Source organism: Lutra lutra, chromosome 1 (assembly GCF_902655055.1).
Source record: "Lutra lutra chromosome 1, mLutLut1.2, whole genome shotgun sequence".
Classification (NCBI taxonomy): domain Eukaryota; kingdom Metazoa; phylum Chordata; class Mammalia; order Carnivora; family Mustelidae; genus Lutra; species Lutra lutra.
Genome location: NC_062278.1, coordinates 220964955 through 220987732, shown reverse-complemented (window position 1 = coordinate 220987732; position 22778 = coordinate 220964955). Strand labels below are relative to the sequence as shown.

The window sequence follows — 22778 nt, the reverse complement described above, 5'->3', positions numbered from 1 at the left end:
GGCGCGTCATGGTGGCGAGCCCCCGTGCGCTGCTCGGCCCGTCCTCCCCTTGCCGTTTGGAAGATGGCCGGATCCTCTGCCCACGGGGGGTGGCGGCGTGGGGCGGAGACGGCCAGGGCCCGGGCGAGCACGGGGTGGGAGCGCGGTAACCTGGACCGGCCGGACGGAAGTCCCGCCGCTGGCGGTGCGGTCGTTCCGGGCGGGACGGGCACCGGCCGCGGCGCGCACCCGCGCCTGACCACGCAGCGTCACTGCCCTCACGGGGTGCGGGCCCGCCCTCGAGGGCCCGGGCCTGGCACCGTCCCCTGCGGAGAACCACGTCCTAAACGAAGCGGAACCATTCCCGCAGATCCCACGCAACGGGCTCCGCCCGCCCCGGGGGACCCCGCTGGCCTCGGTCGCCGGTGGCAACGCGTGTCGCCGCGCTTCCTGTATTGATTCGAATCATGGGCTACGTCACGTCCTCCCGAGATGCCCGACGCGCGCAGGCGCAGTCGTGCAGGGTGGGCGGGGCGGGGCGCGGCCCCCGCGGGAGGCCCGGGCGCGCGGGGGCGGGGCGGGGCGGGGCGGCCGAACGCAGCGCGCCGGCGCGGGGGCGTGGCTGGCCGCGGGAGCGCGCGCGGCGGAGGAGGGCTCCGGGAGGCCGCGGAACAGCGACCGCCGCCATATTAAGGAGCGCGGAGCTCGGGGTCCCGTCCGCGGCGGCCGCGGCCGGACCAGTGGAGCTGCGGGCGGCTGAGGCCGGTGCGGCGCGGCGCCGGGAGAGGCGGGGTCGGCGCAGCCAGCGGGCGACCGGAGCGAGCCAGGTGAGGCGGCTGGGTCTGGGGACCCGCCCCCCGGGCCCGAGCCGCAACCCCCCGAGCCGGGCCGGGGCCTGACGGCGGCGCGGGCCTTCCCACCGCCCGACACCGGGCTGGCGGCCCCCACGCTCGGGCCCCTCCGGGAGCCGGCCAGCCCCCCTGAACCCGCCCCCCTGCCGAGCTAGGCCCGGGGTGACCTCCGTACCTCCCTCCCGTCTTCACCCCCAAACCCGGCCCTGCGAGAGCGCCCCAGCCCGAGCCACCGGCCGCCCGAGACCTGCGCCGCGGCTCGCGTCCGCGGTCCGCTAGACACGGGCCCGAGCCGACCCCTTCCCAGCTCGGCGCCTCTTCTCTGACCTCTCGAGCCCGCCTTCCAAATTGGGGCCATCCCGGCGCAGGCCCTGCGCGGTCGAGCCTGCCCCCCATGGCTGTCACGACGCGGCGGGGCTCGAACCGGGCCCCAGGGGCGAGTAGACGCAGCTGTGGAGACCCTGTAGGTGTGGGCGCCCCTCCAGGTTCCTGGCACCCAGAAGCACTTGGGCATTGCCGTTGGGGCGCATCCGTGATCCGCCTCGCTCCCAGCTCCACGGCCTTCTGCTCCCCCGGCCCCCCGGCTTGACCCTTTCCAGCTGCCGTCGCGCCCGTGTCTAGCTCTCCGTGTGGGCCCTGACCCCACCAAACTCGGACAGGGCCTGGCTCTGCCCAGCCACCCGCCTGCCCCGCAACATCCCGCCTCTTCCTGGAAGCCCCCCGCCGCCAGCGGGAGCCCCCAGGGATGGACTGCTTCTCCCCATCTCAGCCGTGCTCCCCCTCGCGTTGGGTCTGCACTGTCTAGACTCGCCCCCAGCGCAAAGCCGAGACCCTCCGCTCCGCAGCTGTCTAGCCTAGACCTGTTTTGTTCTTCCCTGTTCTTTTCCCCGCGAAATCCGCCCCTCTTTCAGGCGCCTGTCATGCTGGGAACTAGCCCCCCTTTCACTCCAGTCCACAGAGTGATGACCTCATGCCTATCGCTGGTGAGGCTGCACCACGCCCTCGCCCCCCCCCCCCAACTTCTTACTATGCTTGAAATGGGGAGGATTTACCAAAAGAAATCCAGTCCGCGCAAGCATGCACAGCTGCTCCCCCTACCCCAGATTGGGGGCAGGTGAGGGGGTCTTCGAAACGCAGGACGTTGGGTGGTCTCTCCTGGCAGACGATGGCGGGGGGTTGCACACTAGAGGGTGTTGAGATCTTCTCGGGACAGTGCCCAGAGTGGCGCGTTGTCCCCTAGAACGCATTCTAGGCTGTTGTTCGTGCGGGATTCCTTGTGGACCATCTCCGCCCAGGAGGTCACGCGCCCCTTCTGTTCCAACAGAAACCACTGGACTGCCGTGCTGTCCCGGCCCCAGAGCAGGCCGGTGTGCTGGCTGTTAGGGGCACTTGCGGAGGGAACAAGGTTCCACTGTTCAGGAGGGTTTGGTTGAGCATTCTGGGCTCCCCCCTCTGAAACCCGGGCTTCTGGCCCTTGGACAGCTCTTGGTTCAAAGGACGGGTGCTTTGCTGGGTGGTGGGCAGTGTCCAGGGAGCGAGCCATGCTGGCCGTTTTGGAGCACCCCCACTCCCTGTGACTGTTTTCCGGGGGAAATCTCAGACCCCTGTGGCCCATCCAGTGGCAGTGGCTTTTGGGGGCTAGGGGAGAAGTGCGCTCAAGCAGATGGGGAGGCGATGAGTTTCCAGACGCTGGTCTGCCTCCACTCACACGAGGCTCTGTCTCAGCAAAGTCTCCCAGTACTGCTTGTTGGGGCCTCTGGCCTGGCAGGTTTGGGGAGCAGAGTGGGGCTGGTTGTGGGGACCTTTGGCTTGGTAGCACTGAGCAGGATAAGAGGGTCCCAGATGGTTCTGTTTGGAGGGTGGATCCTGGACCTTCAGGTCGGGCGTCAGGATCAAGGGACTTGGTCTTTTCGGAACCAGTGAAATGGCACTGCCGTCTTCACTCTCTTCTAGAGCAGAGGTTCTCACCTGGAGACGTGGGTGCTGTCTGGGCACATCTGTGGTGATCACGACTTCGGGCCCTCCTGGCATCGGGTGGGTGGGGTCAGGGATGTGGCTGCCCCGCCCCGCCACGCAGTGCTCAGGATGTCCCCAAGTAGTAGTGGTGTGGAGGGACTGGAGTTGAGCCCGAGAGCCCTATGAGGGCAGGGACTCTGTCCCCAGAGCCTGCTCAGTGCCCTGTAAGGCTGGAGCTCGAGAACACTGGTTGGAGTGGGAGCTAACGGGTGGGGACAGCCAGAGGGTAGGGTCCACCTGCCATCCTGGGAATTGGCACAGGGAGCGGGTGGCCATCAGAGCTGGGGAAGGAATATTGAGCTGCCCCTCTTTCTCCCCGAAGCTTCCCGCCGTCCGGTTTCTGATCCATCACCGGCCCCAGTAGCCTCCCCCTTGTCAGGGCCACTGGTCACCGCCCCGGCCGCCTCTCACTCCACCTGCCCGAGCTTTGGTGCTGGCAGAGCAGCCGCAGGTGGCGGGTGGCTTGGAGCTGGGCGTGTCCTGCAGCTCCTTCCTTCTGTCGAGCATCGAGACTCGCTTACAGAGCTCCTTCTTGGGCGGCACTAGCGCTCCGGACACTGCGCCCAGTCGCCGTGCATCCTTGTGTCCTTGGCACGACTGCTTTCTCCTACTGTGGCTTCCTCGCTGTTCCAGAACAGGCGCACACGGCGCATCCCAGCAGGTGCAGCTGGTTTGGTCCTCGACCATCGTGCCGAACGAATGACCCCCGGCCCCCGAAAAGTGGACTGTGGATTCCACTCTCCCCAGGCTTCCTACACCTCCCCGCCAGCGAGCAGCCTCCTTTACTGGCCCTGCTTTTCCTTATTTGCCGAATCTTTGTTGGTAACAGATCGATTCGGATAGAATTGGTGTGCCATGTGATTTACCGATTTAAAGTATACAGTACAGCGCTTTTCAGCTTTTGCGTTTATCACCTTAATTCCAGAACATTCTCATCGCTCCAAACAAACCTTCTTCCCTTTACCCATCAGTCCTGCACCCTCCCCAGCCCCAGCAACCACTGCCCCATTTTTTCTGTCAGGCTGAGTCTGGTCTGGGCGTGTCACATGTGTGGACTCACACCCCATGTGGCCGTCTGTGTCTGGGTCCCTCCCTGAGCGCTGTGAGCTCGGGGTCTCTTCCCGGGGCAGCACGTGGGGGCCTCGCTCCTGCTGGCAGCCACTGGACGATCCCACGCATGGGGGACACGTGTGTATCTCCTCCCCAGGTGGCGGATGCTTGGGCTGTCACCACCTTTCTCCCGTGGGGACCAGAGCTGCTGCGAAAGTTGAGCACAGGTTCTCGCGTGGTGACCCTCATGTTTGATCTGAACTCAGGTGCGGCTTTGCTCTCTGCACACCTTCTTGGCGGGCACACTTCACTTCCTGTCCTCATTTGCTGCTGGTGCCAAGGCTGGCTCCGGAACTCCAGGCCCACGTGGCCAGTGCCGGTTGTCGTCTGGGTGTCCTGCAGGCGTCCGGGCTGAGTTAGCCCGGGAAAGCTCACTCTTTCCTTGAACCTTTCCCGCCCTGGCCTCACAAGGTCCCTCGTCTCCATCCCCCATCCTCTTGGGACTACCCACTTCCTCACCTGGCCTGGGCAGGCACAGTTGGGTCCCCTTGGTCCCCCTGCTCCCCGGTGCTCTGCCCAGTCTCCACGGGACACCACCTTCAGTGCCTGGAGGCACAATTCCTGCCACTCCCGGTCCCCCTGTCCTGCCATCCGCCCAGGACAAGGCCCAGAACAGTGCTCTTCCGGCCTCCCCTGTCCGTCTCCCGGCCCGCAGCTCATTCTTACAGCCGGCCTCCCCGAGCCTCCCCGTGGTTCCCTAGGACAGCAGCTGCTCCTACCAGATCCCCTGCCTTTCGCGTGTGCTCTGCCCAGAGGAAGGAGTGGTGGGTTTGTGCGGGAAGGGTCCGGGGTCCTACGAGAAGGGGAAAGACGCAGAGGCGGGCTGGGGCGGAGGTGGCGTTGGGGGGCGCTGAGGGGGCAAGGGCAGGGGCCGACGGCTACTGGGAGCCGTCTGTCTGCACTTACGGGAGGCTGAACGGCAAGAGACGGGTCAGCGCTGGTGTCTTGGGCCTGAGAGAAACTGCTCCTCCCCCAGAGGAGTCCCGGGGGCTCGGAGTTCGCTGTGGGCCGTGTCTGGGGATATTTGTGCTTGTCTGTGGGTGTTCTGGCGTTGGGGGTGGGGGCCAGGGGTGCTGCTCAGCCCCCGGCCGTGCCCACGATGGCCCCTACGGAGAGTGATGTGGCCAGTGCCAGCAGGTAGGTTTGGGGGTCCTTGCCCTAAACGTACTAGGTTTTAGGGTTTTCTTCTGCCCCCATCTGGGACCCAGAGGTAGGATCCATGGAGAGACATAATCGAGGAAGCACTTTGTGATGCTCGAGCCTACCTGTGAGGGGGTGAGTTCCCCATCCCTACAGGTGTGCGAGCAGATGCTATTGTGAGGAGCTCACCCTGAACCCCTTAAAGGCCTGTCCAGCCTGTGATCAGGCTCTCTGACATAAGCCATAGCTGCAAACGCGCGCGCGAGCATAAATCGCTCAGGGCTGTTGCCAAGTCATCCTTCCTTTGTGGGGGAGGCAGGTTGCGTCTGCACTGGTGAGGACCCTAAAGCCCTCGGGGGCTGGATGTCTTACCCCGTCTTACTGGAGAATGGGCGCCTAGCAGTGCCCAGTAGAGCTGGGAGACAGTGGCCTCACCTTGGGCGCATTTCTGGGGCTTCGTGCAGCTGTGCTCTCCTGGGAAGCTGGCCATGTCTCCTGGGACCATTGTCACAGGGTAGAAAGGGGAGCCTTTGGTCCAGAAAGCCCGCCAGGCCTGGGGTGCAGGATTGCTGATGAACCCTGGGGCCTGTCTGCACAGAGGGAGGTCAGGCGCGCTGGAACGCGCTCCTCAGGAGCCCTGGCCCCCGGGCCTCCCCAGAAATAACTTGACCCTCGTGCTGATTCGTACCAGCCCCCGGGGAGAGGTATATCATCTCCCTGTCCTGTGTCAGGTGCGGTCCCTTTTGATTCCAGCTCTCCCAGGCCTGCCTTCTGCTGTAGCGCAAGGAGAGGGACCACTAGCACATCGTACTCCCTCCACCATTGGGGGGGCAGGGGTTCATGGTCTGAAGTCCCCGTTCTGTGCCCCAGCTCTTGGCAGCCCGGGAGCGTGCGATCTAGTCCATGTCTGGGGACCACGGCCAGGCCTTCCGCCCCAGAGCCCCGTCTTTTACTAACCAAAATCTTCCCTCCTCTGGGGCAGGGGCAGGCCCTGGGGAGGGTGGGGCAAGGGGCTCCACCCAGCCCCCCGCCGTGGACAGAGGGGCAGGGAGCAGGCTCGGCTGGAGTCTGGTGCACCTGTCCCTGAGCACACGGGGCCCGCTGCCACTTCAGCCTCTCCTCTGGGTCAGACCCAGTTTGGTAGCTGTGAAGGCGGCGTCTCCCGTTGCTCGCCCAGGGCTGCCGGGCCAGTGGGAGCGGAAGCGAGGACTCTAGGCCAGGGGTGTCCTCCTCTGAAGCCCCCCCTTTCTCCGGTAGACCTTTTCAGGACCGTGTAGGGTGGGGGTGGGAGGCTGAGCCAAGGCAGAGGCAGCAAAGCCAGAGGTTCCCACGTGAGCAGAAAATTGGACAACTCCCCCTTTTCTAGTTGGGTCTTCCTCATGTGGTATTTTCTCAGCGTCTTAGAGGATGGCTGAGAAGAACCCGCCCAGGGCCCAGCAGGATGCCCTCCTCTTCCTCAGGAGGAAAGGGCTGCGCGTCAGGTGGTCCGGGAGCACGGGACTCCCCCGGGTCTCCTGCAGCCCCCGCCTGAGGGCCTCTGGATGGGTGCGCGTCCTGGAGATTCCAGGGGCCTCGCGGAGGCCCGTGCCCCGGGTGACGGTGCCCAGGGAGCCCCCAGCCGCGTACAAGCATAGTTCTCGGGCGGGTGGTTCCCCCCAGAACCAACCATGTGACATGACGCCCCACTCCAGAGCAGGCCTTCGGTCTTCGGTGGCTGGTCGCTCGGGTGCTGGGGCTAGGGACCCTCCCACCTGAGGGAGCATCGTGATCTGAGCGGCCGCGGGCAGGAGGGGCAGCGTGGGCACTGGAGCTGGATTTCCCGGGGAGGATCCCCCCAGCTTCCTCCTGCGTGAGAGCGCGATGGCGTTGCCCCTGGGGGTAGACTCGAGTCCGGGACCCGGAACGATGCTGCCAGCTGCCATCCTTGTCCCACAGGACCAGGTTCGCCTGGGAGCCTGGGCACACACAGGAGGGGGCAGCTGGTGTCTGCAGGCTCCTCTCTACGGTGTGCACAGCAGCTGCCCCCAACCGCCACCCGCTGGCACGTGCAGCTTCCCCCGCAGAAGCTGGACCTACCCTCATAGCACGGCTCTGCGGGGGGACACTGGGTGGTGTCCAGGACCTCTGTGGTCGTCACAACGGGGAGGGCCTTGGTGTAAACCGTTTCCTGGGCGGCCACATGCAGACCGTCCTCACCCTCGAGACACCGAGTCACGAGAGCCCTGTCGTGGGCATGTTTCCTTCCTTCGGCTTTTGCTGGGAAACCTTACAACATCGGAACCAGGAGGGACTGGTTTTTCGAGATGAGCAGGGCCTTGAAGGACTTGAAATTTGGTGAGCGCTCCTGGAAGCAGTGTGCTCCGTCCCGGGGGCCCAGGGCCCAGCACGAACTTGGGAGGAGCTGCGGCATGTGCTGTGCTGCCCCCGGGCCTGGAGGGGAGACCATCGCGTGTCCATGCCACCGCCCTTGCCGTGCCCCCCACAGCCGCACCCCAACTCCAGGGGGCTGGGAGATGGTATGGGAGGCAGCGTGCGCTGTGTCATTGGTCCTTGCTCACACTGGGCCCAGCCTATGTTCCATGGTCTCCCTCATCTGCTGGCCTCCAGCGGGTCTGCCCCGCGGCACTGGGAACATTCTGGCCAGACCTGCTCTCAGTGGGGGCATGTTCCCAGCACTGTGGGGGGCTGAGCAGCGGCCCCAGACCCCACCCCTCAATGCCAGGAGCACCCCAGTCATGACAACCACACATGTCCCCAGACACCGCCCAGTGTCCCCTTAGGGGCAGGATGGCCCCGGCGAGAACCACTGGGTGGTACCTGGAGTGAGAGCATCTTTACTGAGTGCTCGGTGGGCGGAAGCCGTGTGAGCAGCACACGGCGGGGCTGGGAGAGCTCGGGGCTAGCGGGGGGCTGCAGAGGAGCTGGGCTCCACTCGGTGACTGCAGGGGGGGAATCAGGGCCCTGGATAGGTGAGGAGCGGAACACGGCCAGTGCGTGGGAGGGCAGCCCTGGGTATTCGGTGACCTCTGACCCGTACAGACCAGCTTTCACTGCATGGCGACCTCATCATTGTCCTCCGAGATGACTGGGGCGCTGCCCGTCTTCAGAAGAGCGGGCTCGGGGGTTGGAAGCTTGTGTGAGGCAGTGGCCTGGGGTGGGTCTCCTGGCTCCTCATCCTGGGGGCCACGTTGGAAGAAGAGGAGACCCCCTTCTTAAGGGTTTGCTTGGTGGGAGGGCAAGTCTGCCAGTGCAGTACCCAGTGGAGGGGACAGTGGCAGCGAGTCGCTGAGGACTCCGGCCCTCCTCACGTGACCTGGACGCCAGCCTGCCCGTCAGCAGGGTGAGCTTGGGGCCAGGGGGGCGCTCACTGCTGCCTTCCGGCTCTGTCTTGGGCTCGGCCTGGGGGCGCAGGGGGCCCTTTCTGCTGCAGCCCGTGGACAGTCCATGCTCCGGACTGCTCGCTAACACGAGTCGCCGCGGGTTCTCGGGTGTTTCCTTAGGAAGTTCTCAAGTGTGCGGTGAAGGCAGCTGAACGTGGGGTGCCCTGCCAGCCGTGCCCCGCCCCTGGGCCGCAGTGGGAATCCAAGAAGTGCGAGCTTACCCGGGGAAGCACGGCTCCTTCCTCTCCCGTCCCGCAGCCCCTGTTCCTCTCCGCGCGCTGACCCGTGCCACTGGCTTTTCCCTTCGAAAGTAGCTTGTTGGCTCGGAGCTGCACTCACGTGCGTGGGGCCTGCTGGCCCTCCCGCTGCACTGGCCGCTGCCCTGTGCCCCGGTGGGGACAGGAGCCTCACGCCACTGCGTCAGCCCTCGCCTTCTCCACACGCAGCCTGCACGAGCGTCCTTGTACACGTGGCTTTGCACACACGGGGCTATTACGGGCGGGTTCTTAGAAGCAGAGACGCTGCATGGGAGAGGATGTGCGTTTTAAATTTGGAAGGCGACTGCCAAGTAGCCTTCCTTGGAAGTTGGGTTTCAGCTCCTGCCAAGAGCGCATGTGCCTGCTGCTCCGTTCACGGGGGCGGCCGGGGGCGTCAGGGGGCGTCGGGGTGCAGGCCTTGGCGCTGGGGCCCTGCTGCCCTCCAGCCACGCTGGGGTGGGCATGAGCGCACCCGCCACCTCCCATGGCTGGCCGGTATCATACCCCCCCACCCCCCACTTGTCTTGTCTTTTAAATAAAAGCATCTGTGGTCTGTCTCGTCTTGTGGACACTTTTGGTTTCTCTTGGGCCCTGCCGTCCATGCAGCACATCAGCCTCACCAGCTTCCTGGGGAGTCACCTGGGGACACAAGCGTGGTGGCCTTGCTCTGTGAATAGGGGGCTCTGGTTTCCATCAGAACCAAGTTCACCTGGGCTGAGAGGTTTAGAGCCCGCAGCCCACAGGGTGACCGTTGCTGAAGCCCTCGTGCCCCTCAGAGCCCCACTGTCCCTGAGCAGCCCTGCATGGGGAGAGCAGGGGAGGACATCTCTTGAGCATTGGGACTGAACATGGCCTTCACCGGGCCCCCCAGGGCTCACTGCCTGGGCGGTGGCAATCGGCTCCAGTCAGGGCGGGCCAGGGTGCTCCGCACACGGGCCGGGGCCGTCAGCTGCCTCTCTCACCCTTGTTTCATCTCTGTGGTGGAGAGGACAGCTGACTGGCCCGACTCTGGCAGTGTACCCAGGAGGGTAGAACTTAGCAGAACGGAGCCAATATCGCTGCTCTTTGTATCCCTGTCCTCTTCCTTCCCTGACACAACCCGCCCCCGGGGGGGGAGTCTTGGTTCTCACAGCGGTCGCTGGCCTCCTGGAGCTCAGGTTCCCTGGGGGAACCCCCGTCCTCTGAGTGGGCATCTCCAGCCTGGACACAAACTCGTGTGGCTACACGGCCCAGGAGTGGTCCCTGTGGTGACGGCACACGGGATTCATATTGGGGCAGGCCAGTAGGTGGACTGGGAGCTGGATGGGAAGGGGTCTCGCCCCCAGAGAAGTGAGGGAGGCTAGAGGGACACAGCTCACTTCCGGACTCTCTCTGTGACAAATGGGCTGAACTAGTCCAGGTACCTCTGCCGGGGTATACAGTGTCCATGCAGGGTGGAGGCCGATTGCCAAGAAGGGGGTGGCTGCTCCCCTAGGTATACCCCATAGGGAGGGCCTCAACCCCGCTTCACTCAAAGCAGGAGGCCTGCTGTGTGGCCCTGTGGGGATGATGGGGCTGGGGGAGCTTGGGAACCCCAGGCCCTGGGAGGAAGGGCCCTGGGGGCAGGTGGGCACCCACGTCAGGCCTCTGGGCAGGAGCCCCTGTCCATACCCCTACATAACACAGGGCCTTGCTGCCCCGGCTCAGCCATCGTGGGTTCACATGTGTGTGAACACGGTGCACGGTGTGGGGCACACCGTGGCGACTAGTGGCCACACGCCTGTTCCTCTGAGTCTAATCCAGCTGGTTTGTTTTTGGCTGAGTGTCCGGCTTTGGGCCTGGACCGCACCAGGCCAGTGCTCTCTGTCCCCTCGTGGCAGGTAAGGGTCAAGGACTCTGGGCTCATGTTGGTCCTTCAGCCATGTGCCGTACCCGGTTTCTCTGCCACAGGCCCGGGAACCCACAGAAAGGCCCTTTGGGGATGTCGAAAGTGGGGCTCAGGCAGGTTGGCCTGAATATCTTCTCGTGTGGCCAGAGCTGGAGAGGTGTGAGTGGTGGACCCCAAGGTCTGTCCCTTCCCAGGTGACACGAAGCTAGTACTCTCCTCGGGTGTCTTTGTTTGAAGATTTTATTTATTTGAAAGTAAGCGAGAGAATAAGCAGAGGGAGGGGCAGAAGAGGGAGAAGCAGGCTCCCCGCTGAGCAGGGCGCCAGACACAGGACTCCGTCCCCTGACCCCGGGATCATGACCTGAGCCGAAGGCAGACACTTAACTGAGCCCCCTGGCCGCCCTCGGATGTCTTCGCAAGGGCACGTGTTCTCTCTGGTCTGCCCCCCCTCTGTCTCTGGTCTGCCCTATCTCTACGGATGGGACCCTCTGGGGAGCCCCCGTAAGTGGGATCCCGCAGGATGGGCCCCGGGTTTGGCTTCTCTCCCTGAGCGTGGGTCTTCCAGGTGTGCTTGTGGTGTGGCAGGGGTCGGACTGCCCTTTCTTGTCAAGGCCGAATGACGTTCTGGTGTGTGGAGGGACTGCACCGGGTTTATCCTTCTCTGAGGGTGGACACTTGGGAGCCCGTCTCCTTGGCTGTCCGGAGTCATGTCAGTGCGGACGCTGAAGGGCTTGCCAGGGTGTGGGTCTGCCTTTCTTCTGGGGCACATACCTAGAAGTGGAATTCCTGAGTCCCCGGGCTCTGTGTGTGTGTGAGAGAGAGAGAGAGACACACACACACACACACACACACACACACACACAGAAGCTCGTGGGCTCGGGGTGGGGCCTGTGCTTCGTGGGGACAGTCTCAGTTTGGGAGGGTGAGAAGGTTCTGGAGCTCGCTTTGGAGCCGAGGGTGTTCACAGAACAACGTGAGTGCTGGACGCAGCAGAGCTGTGTGCTTAAAGCCGTTCCGACGCTACATGGTTTTTTGTTTTAAGATTTTTTTATTTATTTGAGAGGCAGAGATCACAAGTAGACAGAGAGGCAGGTGGGAAGAAAGGGGGAAGCAGGCTCCCCACCGAGCAGAGCGCCTGACGTGGGGTTCCATCCCAGGACCCTGAGATCATGACCTGAGCCGAAGGCAGAGGCTCAGCCCACTGAGCCCCACCAGTCGCCCCCGACGCTCTGTCTTATGTTGCGTGTCTCTTACTGTGATTTTTTCCTTAAACGCAACTGTTGACCTCCGCAGGGTGCTACACTTTAGAACTCATAAACTTAGAACTTTGGGCTGGCTTCTGCTTTTCAGTTGGTCCTTCCCTGTCAGGGCCGCAGGGCTCCAGCCGGAGTAGCGGGGGACGGTGACTGTGAGCGCTCAGGGAGTCTGGGGTGGAGAGCGGGCGCACCGCAGGAAGCTGCCGTCCTCTGAGCAGCCCCTGTGCCGGGCTCTGTCCCCCACATCCTTGCTCCGGCCTCGAGGCTCTGTAGAGCCCCCAGGGGAGGCACGGCTGGCAAACGTTCCGCATTGGTTTCTGGAAGCACCCCCGTGGCAGGGGGCCTGGCGTGTGGCCCGGTGGTGAGGAGCACCCTTCTCCCAGAGGTGGCCGCCTGCTCCCCCTTGTGCTGGACAGCGCTCACCCCTTTCTTCCCTCCATGTGCTCCTCCTTCTAGAACATTCTTCGGCTGCCTCTTCCGAGAAGCCTTCCGAGCGGAGTTGAGCACAGTGGGAAGTGGGTGTGAGTTCTGCCACGTGGTGCTGTTGAGCCCTGCCCGCTGTGCACACAGGCCAGCAGGGTGAGGACTGTGCCCCCCCCCCCCCCGTCTTGCTCTAGGACACAGAGGCTTCCCCGTTCAGGGAGGAACCCATGCTGGGACCACTTGAGCCCTTGTCCAGCCCCCCATCTCAGGGCTGGGTGTGGTCGGGGGGCAGCTTGTGGCCTCAGAGGGTCTGAAGCAGGAAGCGACGTGGTGGGCTGCATGGCTTGGAGGGGTGGCTCTGAGGTGAACTCCATGGCCCAGAGACAGATGAGAGACTTGCACTAACCAGGACAAAGGCCGGTGGGGGGAGCCTCGGTCCTCTCCATCCCAACCCCGTGGCCTCCATAGCCTTTGGGGTGCACCCGGCTGTTATTGCGGAGTTCCCCGCGGCCACCAGGCAGTGGTGGGGGCTGCTGCCGTTGGTGCTGATCCTGGTCTTGCCCTTCCTGCCCCAGGCTGACCTTGGCCAGCTGACCTCGGCCGGCGGGCTGGGCCTGCCCTGTGTCGCCATGGACCAGGACTACGAGCGGCGTCTCCTCCGGCAGATCGTCGTTCAGAATGAGAACACCATGCCCTGCGTGAGTTCCTGGTGCCCCACCCCAGCCGGCACTGGCCTGGCACTGGCCTGGCACTGGCCTGGCTCCATGCGGGGGATTGGGGCAGGGCTTGGGGCTGGGACTGCGGTGAGCCCCTGGCTTCACCTCCTAGAGGATGGAGGGGGGTGGGGGTACAGGGTGGGGGAGGGGCACAGCCACACCAGCAAGTCCCCTCCTCCGGCTTCCCATGCCCTTCCTGCTGCTGGAGCCCGCATGGACCGTGGACCATCAGCTTCCAGACCTCTGTTCCTGTGGGGCCGCACTGAGGGCTGAGGAGGGGGATGGGGGAGGTGCTCTCAGTTTCCAGAGAGGGAGGCAAGGGGCCCAGTGTCTCAGACCTGTGGGCTGGCCTGACTGCACACAGCTGCGATGGTGGCATGAGGGGGCCTGGTCCTTATCTGCTGGAAGCCAGCAGCGTTTGGGGGTGCCTCTTCCCTGTACCCCACCCAGTCCGCCATGCTGCCTGTGTCCCGGGCTCCTGACATGTTGCAGGCCATGCTCGCTGCTCCTCTCTGTGCTCTCTGAGCTCCGCAGGCTGTCGAGGCCTTAGCCACTGGTGTCTCGGGGCCATGCTCCTTCTGGGGGCCCTGTGGGGGAGTCCCTCCTAGGACTCCTGGTGTGGCCGGCAGTCCCTGGTTTCAGGGCCAGCCCTCCCGTCTCTGCCTTGTCTTAGTGTCCCCTTCGCTGTGTGTCAGTGTCTCTGGCTCTTAGGAGGACACGGGACATGGATTTGGGGCCTGTCCCACTCCAGTGTGGCCGTCTTAACTGGCTTACACCTGCGAAGACGCTGTGTCTGAGTAAGGTCACATCCCGGTGCCGGGGTTAGAGCTTCAGCGTGTCCTTTGGAGACATGGTTCAACCCACTGCACATTTCTTATGGGGAAAGGGGGGCGGGCCGGTTTGCCGGGAGCTGAGCCCCCACATCCACTGCCCGGCTCTGGTGAGGGAGTCGTGGTTCCGCAGGGAACCGTCCTGGCCTGAGGGGGATGGCCCTGATGGGGCGGTGGCTCTCAGCGCACAGGGTGTCCGGGGTCCGCACTGTGCTCTTTCCCGCCGCCTGCGATGACTGGGAAGCAGATACAGCCCTGTGGCCGGTGCAGGCGCTCCCCGCTCTGCCAACGCGGAACAGGGAGGCGAGACCAAGCACGTGGCTCACTCACCGGCTCACCGCTGCCGCCGGGATTTCTAGAACCGATGCCCTGGCTCAGTGACCAGAGGCCAAGTGCAGTCAGGCTGGCCTTGGCCCTGCATGCGGCGGGCTCTGAGGCACCTGCACCACCTGCCATCCTTGCAGGTCGCGGAGATGCGGCGAACCCTGACGCCAGCCAACTCTCCCGTGTCCTCTCCCAGCAAGCACGGGGACCGCTTCATCCCCTCCAGGGCCGGTGCCAACTGGAGCGTGAATTTCCACAGGATCAATGTGAGGGGGTGCCCAGAGGGTGGTGGCCGGGGCAGGGGCCGGGGGGAGCAGGGGCCCCGGAGGCTCGCTCCAGCTGCCCTGCCTCCTCCCCCTCCCTCTCCCGCAGGAGAACGAGAAGTCCCCCAGCCAAAACCGGAAAGCCAAGGATGCCACCTCAGACAATGGCAAAGGTCAGGAGTCAGGCCACCCGCGCCCCTGCCCCCACGTCTGTCCCCCCCGCCCCCCCGCCCTTCCGTGGCTCACGGAGCCCGCTGTCCGCAGACGGCCTGGCCTACTCTGCCTTGCTGAAGAATGAGCTGCTGGGAGCCGGCATCGAGAAGGTGCAGGACCCGCAGACGGAGGACCGCAGGCTGCAGCCTTCCACGCCCGAGAAGAAGGGCCTGTTCACGGTGAGCCCGCAGCCCCTCCCCACCGGCAGCCCGCGCCGCACCAGGCCACCTGGCCCCGCCCCCGCTCGGCCCTCGCTCGGCCCCCGCTCGGCCCTCCTGCGCCCAGCCGGGCAGACACGTAGCCCCACGCCACGAGCCGAGGCTTTGCTCTCTTGCTGCCCTGAAGGCAGCGCTGGGGCAGGGGCCAAGTGCGCGGTCCCGAACCTCAGCGTGGCCCCGGCACAGAACTCGAAGGAGCCTGGCTTGGGTCTCCCGAGAGATGGCCAGGGGGCTGGTGGCCGTGGGGACAGTGGGGAGGCTAACACAGGCAAGTCACTGTCCAGACAATGCCTCAGGCCTGAGGTCTGGTTTGCTTTTCGGAATCCCTCTCCCCAGAGTTCGTCCGGGTTCCGTGCACACCCTGCACACCTGCCCGGCCTCCAGCAGCACGGGGGGCACCGGGGCTCTGGGCGGGAGCTCCCTGAGCTCAGGCTGAGGCTCCGCTCACCAGGTCCCCCCCCACCCCACCTCCAGTATTCCCTCAGCACCAAGCGCGCCAGCCCTGACGATGGCAATGACGTGTCTCCCTACTCCTTGTCCCCAGTCAGCAACAAGAGGTGAGTCTGGGCCTGTGGGCAGGGACAGGGCTGGGACGGGGCCGGGCTGGCAGCCAGGCGCTACCTGGGAGCCAGGGTTGGTCTAAGACCTGTGCTCTGGATGCAGGAGAGGCTCAGGGGGCGTCCCGCGCTGGGGACACTCTGCAGGCTCAGCGGCTTTGGGCCCAGCAGGGGAGTCAGGGAAGGCTCCTGAGGAGGTGCTGGGCGGAGGGCCTGGTGTGGCTGTCAGAGCCTAGGGAGGATGGTGGCCGCTGGGTCGCCTGTAGCCTCGGGATCACGTGGGTGGCAGAAAGCGGGGCCGGATGAGCAGAAGACCCCGTCGGGCCGAGAGGGGGCATGTAGGGCTGCAGAGGAGAGGAGATGGCGGCTGCTTTAGGGTAGGGGGCGGCCTCTCCCTCCCTGCAGTCAGAAGCTGCTGCGGTCGCCACGGAAACCCACCCGCAAGATCTCCAAGATCCCCTTCAAGGTCCTGGACGCCCCAGAGCTGCAGGACGACTTCTACCTGAACCTGGTGGACTGGTCGTCCCTCAACGTGCTCAGCGTGGGGCTGGGCACCTGCGTGTACCTGTGGAGCGCCTGCACCAGCCAGGTGGCCCTGCTGTGCGCGTGGGGCGGGCGCAGGGGCGGGCGGGACCGAGCTGGCCCGGCACTGCTGAGGGGGCCGCCCGAGTAGTGCCGGGGTTCAGGGCCTGCAGGGCAGGATGCTGGTGCGCTTGGGGCGGGCCGTCTTTGGGAGTAAAACGCAGGCGGATTCCAAACCGCCTCAGAAAGGGCTGTTCCTGTGCTCGAGGCAGCCCGTGGCCTGCGCCTGCCGCACAGCGCCCTGGTCACCCGAACACCCCTGCCCCACCCCCTGGTCCAGACTCCGTGCACACTGTCGTCCCCACGCTGGTGTGTGTCCCCTCCCAGCGTGCAGCCTCCTGAGCCCCGGCTCTCAGCCCCGACACCCATGTGCACAGACCTGAGGTGTCCCGGAGCGAATGAATGGGGACAGACGGGGATGAACGGATGGGGCCGGCCTCGGAGGCCAGGCGGGCAGCACGTCAGCTCACACCGGCTGCTTCCTCTCTCCCCCAGGTGACCCGGCTCTGCGACCTCTCCGTGGAAGGGGACTCGGTGACGTCTGTGGGCTGGTCTGAACGGGTCAGTACATGATCCCGGACCCCAGCTAGGCAGGGCTGGCACGGGGGAGTTGTGACCCGGTCTCGTGGGCGGGGGCCCTGCACAGTGTTGTGGGGGCTTCAGAGACCCACAGGGCCAGGCCCCAGCTTGGCGGTCACTTGTCTAAGCTCGGGGAACGGCTTCGGCACTCCTGCCTGTTCCCAGCCGGGTCGAGATGGTTACTCCTCCCCAGGGATACGAGGCCAGACGTGGTCCCCCGTGGACTGCCCTCCTCACCGCCACAGCTGGCGCAGCAGCCACACACGGAAGCACGCGGATGCTTAGCGTGTCAGCTAGGGGGCTTGTGTGGCCGTTTTCCCAGAAGGTTCTGAGGACGGCTGTCCTCCTGGCCCAGAGGGACTCGCAGAGAAGTGGCACCTCCCCCAGAGGGAGAGGAGAGTCAGGGCTGCCCATCTGGGAGAGGGCCTGACGCCCACTCCCTTCCCTGTGTGATTGGTCCTAGGGGAACCTGGTGGCCGTCGGGACACACAAGGGCTTTGTGCAGATCTGGGACGCGGCTGCGGGGAAGAAACTGTCCATGCTGGAGGGCCACACGGCCCGTGTCGGTGAGGAGCCACCCAGTCCCTGGGGGACAAGTGTGATTCCTGGGGGGCCAGGACTCAGCCTCCCTTGCCCTCTGCCCGGCCCACAGGGGCGCTGGCCTGGAACGCCGACCAGCTGTCATCCGGGAGCCGGGACCGCATGATCCTGCAGAGGGATATCCGGACGCCGCCCCTGCAGGCCGAGCGGCGGCTGCAGGGCCACCGGCAGGAGGTGTGTGGACTCAAGTGGTCCACGGACCACCAGCTCCTCGCCTCAGGGGGCAACGACAACAAGGTAGGTGCTCTGGGGCTCCTGTCCTCCTGGCTTCAGGCTGTGCCTTCCACCGCAGGGAATGGCAATGCGGGTGCTGCCCCAGCGGGGCGGGGGTGCTGGGAGGAGCTCAGGGGCCTCACGGCCGCTGCCCCCACAGCTGCTGGTCTGGAACCACTCGAGCCTGAGCCCCGTGCAGCAGTACACGGAGCACCTGGCGGCCGTGAAGGCCATCGCCTGGTCCCCGCACCAGCACGGGCTGCTGGCGTCCGGCGGTGGCACGGCCGACCGCTGCATCCGCTTCTGGAACACACTCACAGGGCAGCCGCTGCAGTGCATCGACACGGGCTCGCAGGTGTGCAACCTGGCCTGGTCCAAGCACGCCAATGAGCTGGTGAGTACAGGGCCCACGCGCACGCCTCCTGCCTCGGCCCCGGAAGGCCTTCAGAGCCCAGGGCTCCGGGAGCTCAGTCGGCTCAGACAGCTCAGTCCGGCCGTCTCCCGGAGCTCGGGGAGCAAGGGCCATCACCCGCAGCCTCTGTGCCTTGCCTGTCAAGCCCGAGATGCCTCCTGGGTGGGGGCGCTGCACCGCTCGCGTCTGAGCCCCAGGGTTACAGAAGGGGGGGCCTGAGTCCCGGCAGTACCCTCTCTGCCCCCCCAGGTGAGCACGCACGGCTACTCGCAGAACCAGATCCTGGTCTGGAAGTACCCGTCCCTGACGCAGGTGGCAAAGCTGACCGGGCACTCCTACAGGGTCCTGTACCTGGTGAGTGTGCCCCGCCCCGGGTCTGGAAGAATGCCACTGCCCCGTGCCCCCGAGAGGCGGTGTGCAGCCCATGCCTCCGTGTCCCCCTGCCTGGGCGGCCGCCTGCCTACACAGTCAGGTTGTCCCACCACCCGGCACCCGCTTTCCTGCAGCCCTGCCCTTCCTCCGCTCAGCTGTGTGTTCGCGCACACGCAGAGAGAGCCTCTGCTGGTACCTGGGTCTCGGCACTCGCTGGTCCCTGAACGTTTCACCGGACTGCCGTGCGCGCTGGCTCAGAGAAAGGATCCCTCTCTGGATGTGCTCGGTTTTTTGTCTTTTTGGAAGAAAACGTTTTGTGCTTAAACCCACATATCATTTATCCGATTGTACGGAGCAGTGTGTCTATCCTTGAGGCAGGTGGGGGGCGGCCGTGTGTCCTGACCAGGATGCTTTAACCGTGGCTCTGCCAGCCCACCTCGGGCCTTCCCCATACGGGCCAGTGGCCTCCATGGGGCCTGCCCCACCGTGCCCCCCGGCCCCCGGCCGCATCCCGGCAGCTCTGTCCGAGTAGGGCTGCCTGCGGGGCATAAGGCCAAGGGGAGGGTCTGTCTGCTTCCACAGGCCATGTCCCCTGACGGAGAGGCCATAGTCACCGGTGCTGGGGACGAAACCCTGCGGTTCTGGAATGTCTTTAGCAAAACCCGTTCGACAAAGGTAAAGTGGGTCGGTATCAGTGCCAGATGTTCCCCCACGCGCGTTCCCTCAGCCTGTCCTGGGCACCCCCCCGAGTCACCTGGCCAGCCCCGTTTACCCCGTCAGCTCTGGTCTCCTCTGGGACCCCCCAAGTCCCCTTTCTGCTCCCACATTGCCACACAGCCCAGGCCACATGGCACAAGGTGCTCAGAGCCTCACTCCCCTACACGCCTCAGGGTGCTGGGCACGGTGCCCACAGGCTCCCCTGGCCCGAAGCCTCGCATGCTCTCCAGGCAGAAGTCCCTTCTCGCGCCGGTGCTGCCGGTGGCCAGTGGCCTGGCCCAGCGGCTCCCGATCACCGGGGAGGCCGCCTGGGGGCTGCGGCTCAGCGCTCCTTCCCGTGTGCCCCGCAGGAGTCCGTGTCAGTCCTCAACCTCTTCACTAGGATCCGGTAGAGTCTCGGGCCTCGCCGTCCGGGTCGGCAGAGTCCCACCTCCTGTCAGCGTGCATGGACCCTCCCCTCCCCAGCACACAGTCCCCAGAGGACGCAGCCGGGGCGGGCGGGGAGTCGGGCCTGGAGGACCCCGAAGATTCTCATTAAAGCCTGATTGCGAACCCTGGCAGCCGGTGTTTGGGGCGGGGACGTGGCCGGGCCCTAGCAAGAGAGGGGGCCCCGGCGGGGACCATCTGTTGGGCTGCTCTGCTGGGAGCACGATGGACGCCTCCTGGGACCCAGCCTGCTTCCGTCTCCGTCTGCCGCGGCATCACTGGGGCCACGTGCTCCTGCCAGAAGTATGTGCTCGCCGCTGCCATCACCACTCACGCCTGCGGGACAGACGGCGGGACGCCAGGCCGGTCAGCTGGGGCTGGGCAGACGGCTGGGGTCGGCCCACGGAGCAGAGGGACAGACGTCTGACGGGTTTCTCCGTGGCCAGCACGGCTGCCCTTGCCCCGGCGTCTGTGCCGCTGACTTTCTCGGAGACACGGCGCCACGTCCAGAGCAGGCCCCGGGCAGTGTCCGGGCCGAAGGCGGTCATCGGGAGCTGGACTTGTTGTCTGAGGAGAGCGAGTCAGGTCCGCTCGCTGCGTTGTGCGTACCCTGATCCCGCACCGTCCTTGTTGCTGACGGGGGTCACGGCCCTGTTTCATCCCCAAGCCGGACTCAGGTGCTTGCGGCCTGCTGGGCAGCCGGTCAGGGTGACCCAAGGCAGACTCGACCCCAGAGGCCGTGTCCTCTGGGCATCTGGCTCCTGCTCCCCAGCCCGTTCCCCTTCCCCCAGGCCACCCCATCGGGTCCTGTCCATCTGTGCCATTGGCTGTGGGGCAGCCAGGGAGGAGTCACCCATAGGTCCTTCCAGAAACTTCCTGTGCTTCCCCCAGCCCACCCTATGGTTCTCTGCTGTGTCTAGCTACATATGGGCCCATCCCTTCCTGTCTCCTCTCCAGACCAGGAGACAGGGAAGGAGGAAGGGAGGGCCTGGGTGTGGTCAGGGAGTGAGCAGCAGCCCCCCCCCACCCGACCTTGGCTCCTAGGCGCTGCGGAATGGATAGGGTGGGGCAGAGCCCCTCCAGGTCCCCATGGCCTTGTGCCCCCCCCCCCCCCCTCTGTTGGCCGTGTGTGTGCACGTGTATGTACGTACTTGTGACTCTTTCGGATTTGCTTCTGTGTCTTTGTAGCTTGGTCCCAGGAAAGTTTAAGGCTGGAGGGGGCAGCAGTGGCTCACCCACTACCCACTGTGGGGGGCGGCGCTCACCGGCCCGATCAGCGGAGCCTGCCTGAACCGGTGGGGAGCGGTGGGAGCCCGCCTCCCAGGCCCTGGGCCACATCTGCCTGCCGCGGGGATGGACGAGGACCGTGTACATAGATGTGTGTATTTTGATCGGTGGAGTTCTTATTTTTGTGGGAGTGTTTAAGAAACCGTTCAGGCCTGACTCAGCCACACGCTCACCTTGGGCAGTTGCAGGAGCCCAGGAGCTGCTGTGCCCATGGGACCGCCCCCCGCCCGGACCCACACTGAAGTTGGGATGGCGGGGCGCGGGTCTGCGTGGGACTGACTGCAGGGCAGGGGACGGAGGGGCGCCTAGTGCAGGGCAAGCCTTGTTTCTTGTGACACCGCATTGTTGTCATTAAACCAGTCGTGGGTTCATGCACTGCCAGGGCTGTCTGTCTGTCTGGTCCCCAGCTGGGGTGTCTAGATGTCACATGCAAGGGGCAGGCGGCTCATCCTGGGGAGCTGGTTATGGAGAAGACTCATGGGCTATCCGCAGGAGGTGCCAGTAACCCCAAATTCAGGGTCCCCTGGGGCCGAGGGCAGGGGTATGGCCAGTCCTTGTGGCCCAGCGAGGGTGCGGCCTGCTGTGGGGAAGGAACCGCCTGCCTGCCCTCTGGATGGGGGAGAGCAGGGCAGGAGTGCGGTCTGCGCGCGCAGAAGGCGGGCTGCGCTGGGGCAGGGGTGGGCTGGGGGCAGAGGAGCAAGCAGACGAGGCCGGGGGTGCTGGGGTGAGGGGCCGCGCAGCAGCTCTCCGGCGGGGTAGGCGTTGCTGTCTCCTCGCCTGACCGCCAGGGAGACTGAGGCGAGTGGGTGCCGTCGCCGGCCCGGTGTCCGGCACGGGAGGTAAGATTTGTTTCCGTGGATCCTTGAGTGTAGCTTTCGGAAGGGAAGGGAAAGGGATTTAGTGGTAGCGGAGGATGAGACACAGGCCATGGGTGGGGGGCAGCAGGAACGGGGCTGACGATGCCATGAGGGCTGTAGGAGAGGGGGCCTTGGAGGCGGGTAGGGGAGCAGAGAGTCTTGGGGCTGGAGAGGAAAGCCAGGCCAGAGGAGTGGTTACTCCAGCAGGACGTGGCAGGTCAGGGGCTCCTGAGAAGACGGGCGAGCCCCCTACAGTGAGCAGCTCGCCTGCCCCGAGGTCCTTCCCTGTAGGTAAGGAGCCCGGTCCGGGACAGCGGGGACCAGAGACCAGACTGCAGCACAGCCGGTTGCGCCCGACAGCGAGGAGTATGTGTGGCTGGGATGGGGGACAGGTGGCAGGAGGCCCTGGGGAAGGGCACCTTTGAACCCAAAGCCCAAGACGGGCCTTGTGATCAGGGGCCTGGAGAGCAGGGAGCCCCTGGTGCAGGTGGCGCTGGTGGCAGAGGCTCCAGAGTGGTGTGGGGGAGGCACGGGCAGGGGCTGCCGGCTGGGGGCTGCGGGGATGACTCAGGCTTCCGCCCCCGACGCGGCGGGAGCCCTGGGTGTGCATGGCTGAGAGGGAAGGGAGCGGGTGGCGGTGAGACCCAGCACAGGGCCTGGAGGCAGCGCGGCCTAGGCCACCAGGAGCAGGTGCAAGTGAGGGGTGGGCAGGTCTGGGCGTTCTTGTTCCTCGTTATGTGATGAAGTACACGTAACACACAATTTGCCATCTTAAAGCGTGTAATTCAGTGATTTTTAGCACGTTCATGAGGTTATGCTGCCACTGTCTAGCTCTAGAACGTTCCACGACCCCAAAAGCAACCCCATCCGCTGTCACTCCCCGCTCACCCTCCCTAGCCCTTGGCCCCCGCGAGCCCCCTCCCGTCCATGGAGGAGCCTGGTCTGGGCATGTCACATAAATGGACTCACACCCTGTGTGGCTTCTGTGTCTGGTTCCCTCCCTGAGCGTCATGGGCTCAGGGTCCGTCCCCGGGGCTGCGCGTGGGGGTGCCTTGGTCCTGCTTGTGGCCACGGGACGCTCCCGTGCCTGGGGGACCGTGGTCTGTGTGTCCCTCGTGCAGCTGAGGGCTGCGAACCGAGCTGCTGCGTGTGCCCACAGCTCCAAACGTATCCCAGAAGCAGAGGAGGGACGGCTGGGAACGTGGGGTCCCAGCTGGAGCTCCTGGAAGGGTGCGCCTGAGGGAACCGCCCGGAGCGCCCCTGGTGGGTGTTCTGAGGGGGCCCGAAGAGGAAGAGGTGGGAGCCCCGTGTCGGGCACCTGGAGCAGGGCTCA

General features: G+C 65.3%; 1 protein-coding gene across 2 annotated transcripts; it reads left to right on the top strand.

The window, feature by feature from the left end:
* The first annotated feature begins 609 nt into the window (after nucleotides 1-609).
* On the top strand, nucleotides 610-20964 carry FZR1 (fizzy and cell division cycle 20 related 1). Of its 2 annotated transcripts, none has more exons than XM_047706376.1 (15): nucleotides 610-806; nucleotides 12313-12435; nucleotides 12855-12977; nucleotides 14290-14415; nucleotides 14522-14585; nucleotides 14677-14804; nucleotides 15318-15400; nucleotides 15806-15989; nucleotides 16478-16543; nucleotides 17025-17127; nucleotides 17214-17398; nucleotides 17535-17768; nucleotides 18036-18140; nucleotides 18741-18833; nucleotides 19226-20964. In XM_047706376.1, exons 3-15 carry the CDS (start codon nucleotides 12909-12911, stop codon nucleotides 19265-19267), a joined length of 1482 nt encoding a protein of 493 aa, XP_047562332.1. In that variant the 5' UTR covers nucleotides 610-806; nucleotides 12313-12435; nucleotides 12855-12908; the 3' UTR covers nucleotides 19268-20964. The 2 variants fall into 2 exon arrangements, with proteins under 2 accessions (XP_047562332.1, XP_047562322.1); XM_047706366.1 differs by having other exon boundaries at nucleotides 18741-18842.
* Nucleotides 20965-22778: the final 1814 nt, after the last annotated feature.

Excerpts from the sequence above, each read along its gene's own strand:
- FZR1 (XM_047706366.1), top strand. The coding sequence starts at position 12,909 with ATGGACCAGGACTACGAGCGGCGTCTCCTCCGGCAGATCGTCGTTCAG. Across the intron at positions 12,978-14,289 it reads ATGAGAACACCATGCCCTGC|GTCGCGGAGATGCGGCGAAC; the intron begins GTGAGTTCCTGG and ends CCATCCTTGCAG. Across the intron at positions 14,805-15,317 it reads AGAAGAAGGGCCTGTTCACG|TATTCCCTCAGCACCAAGCG; the intron begins GTGAGCCCGCAG and ends CCCCACCTCCAG.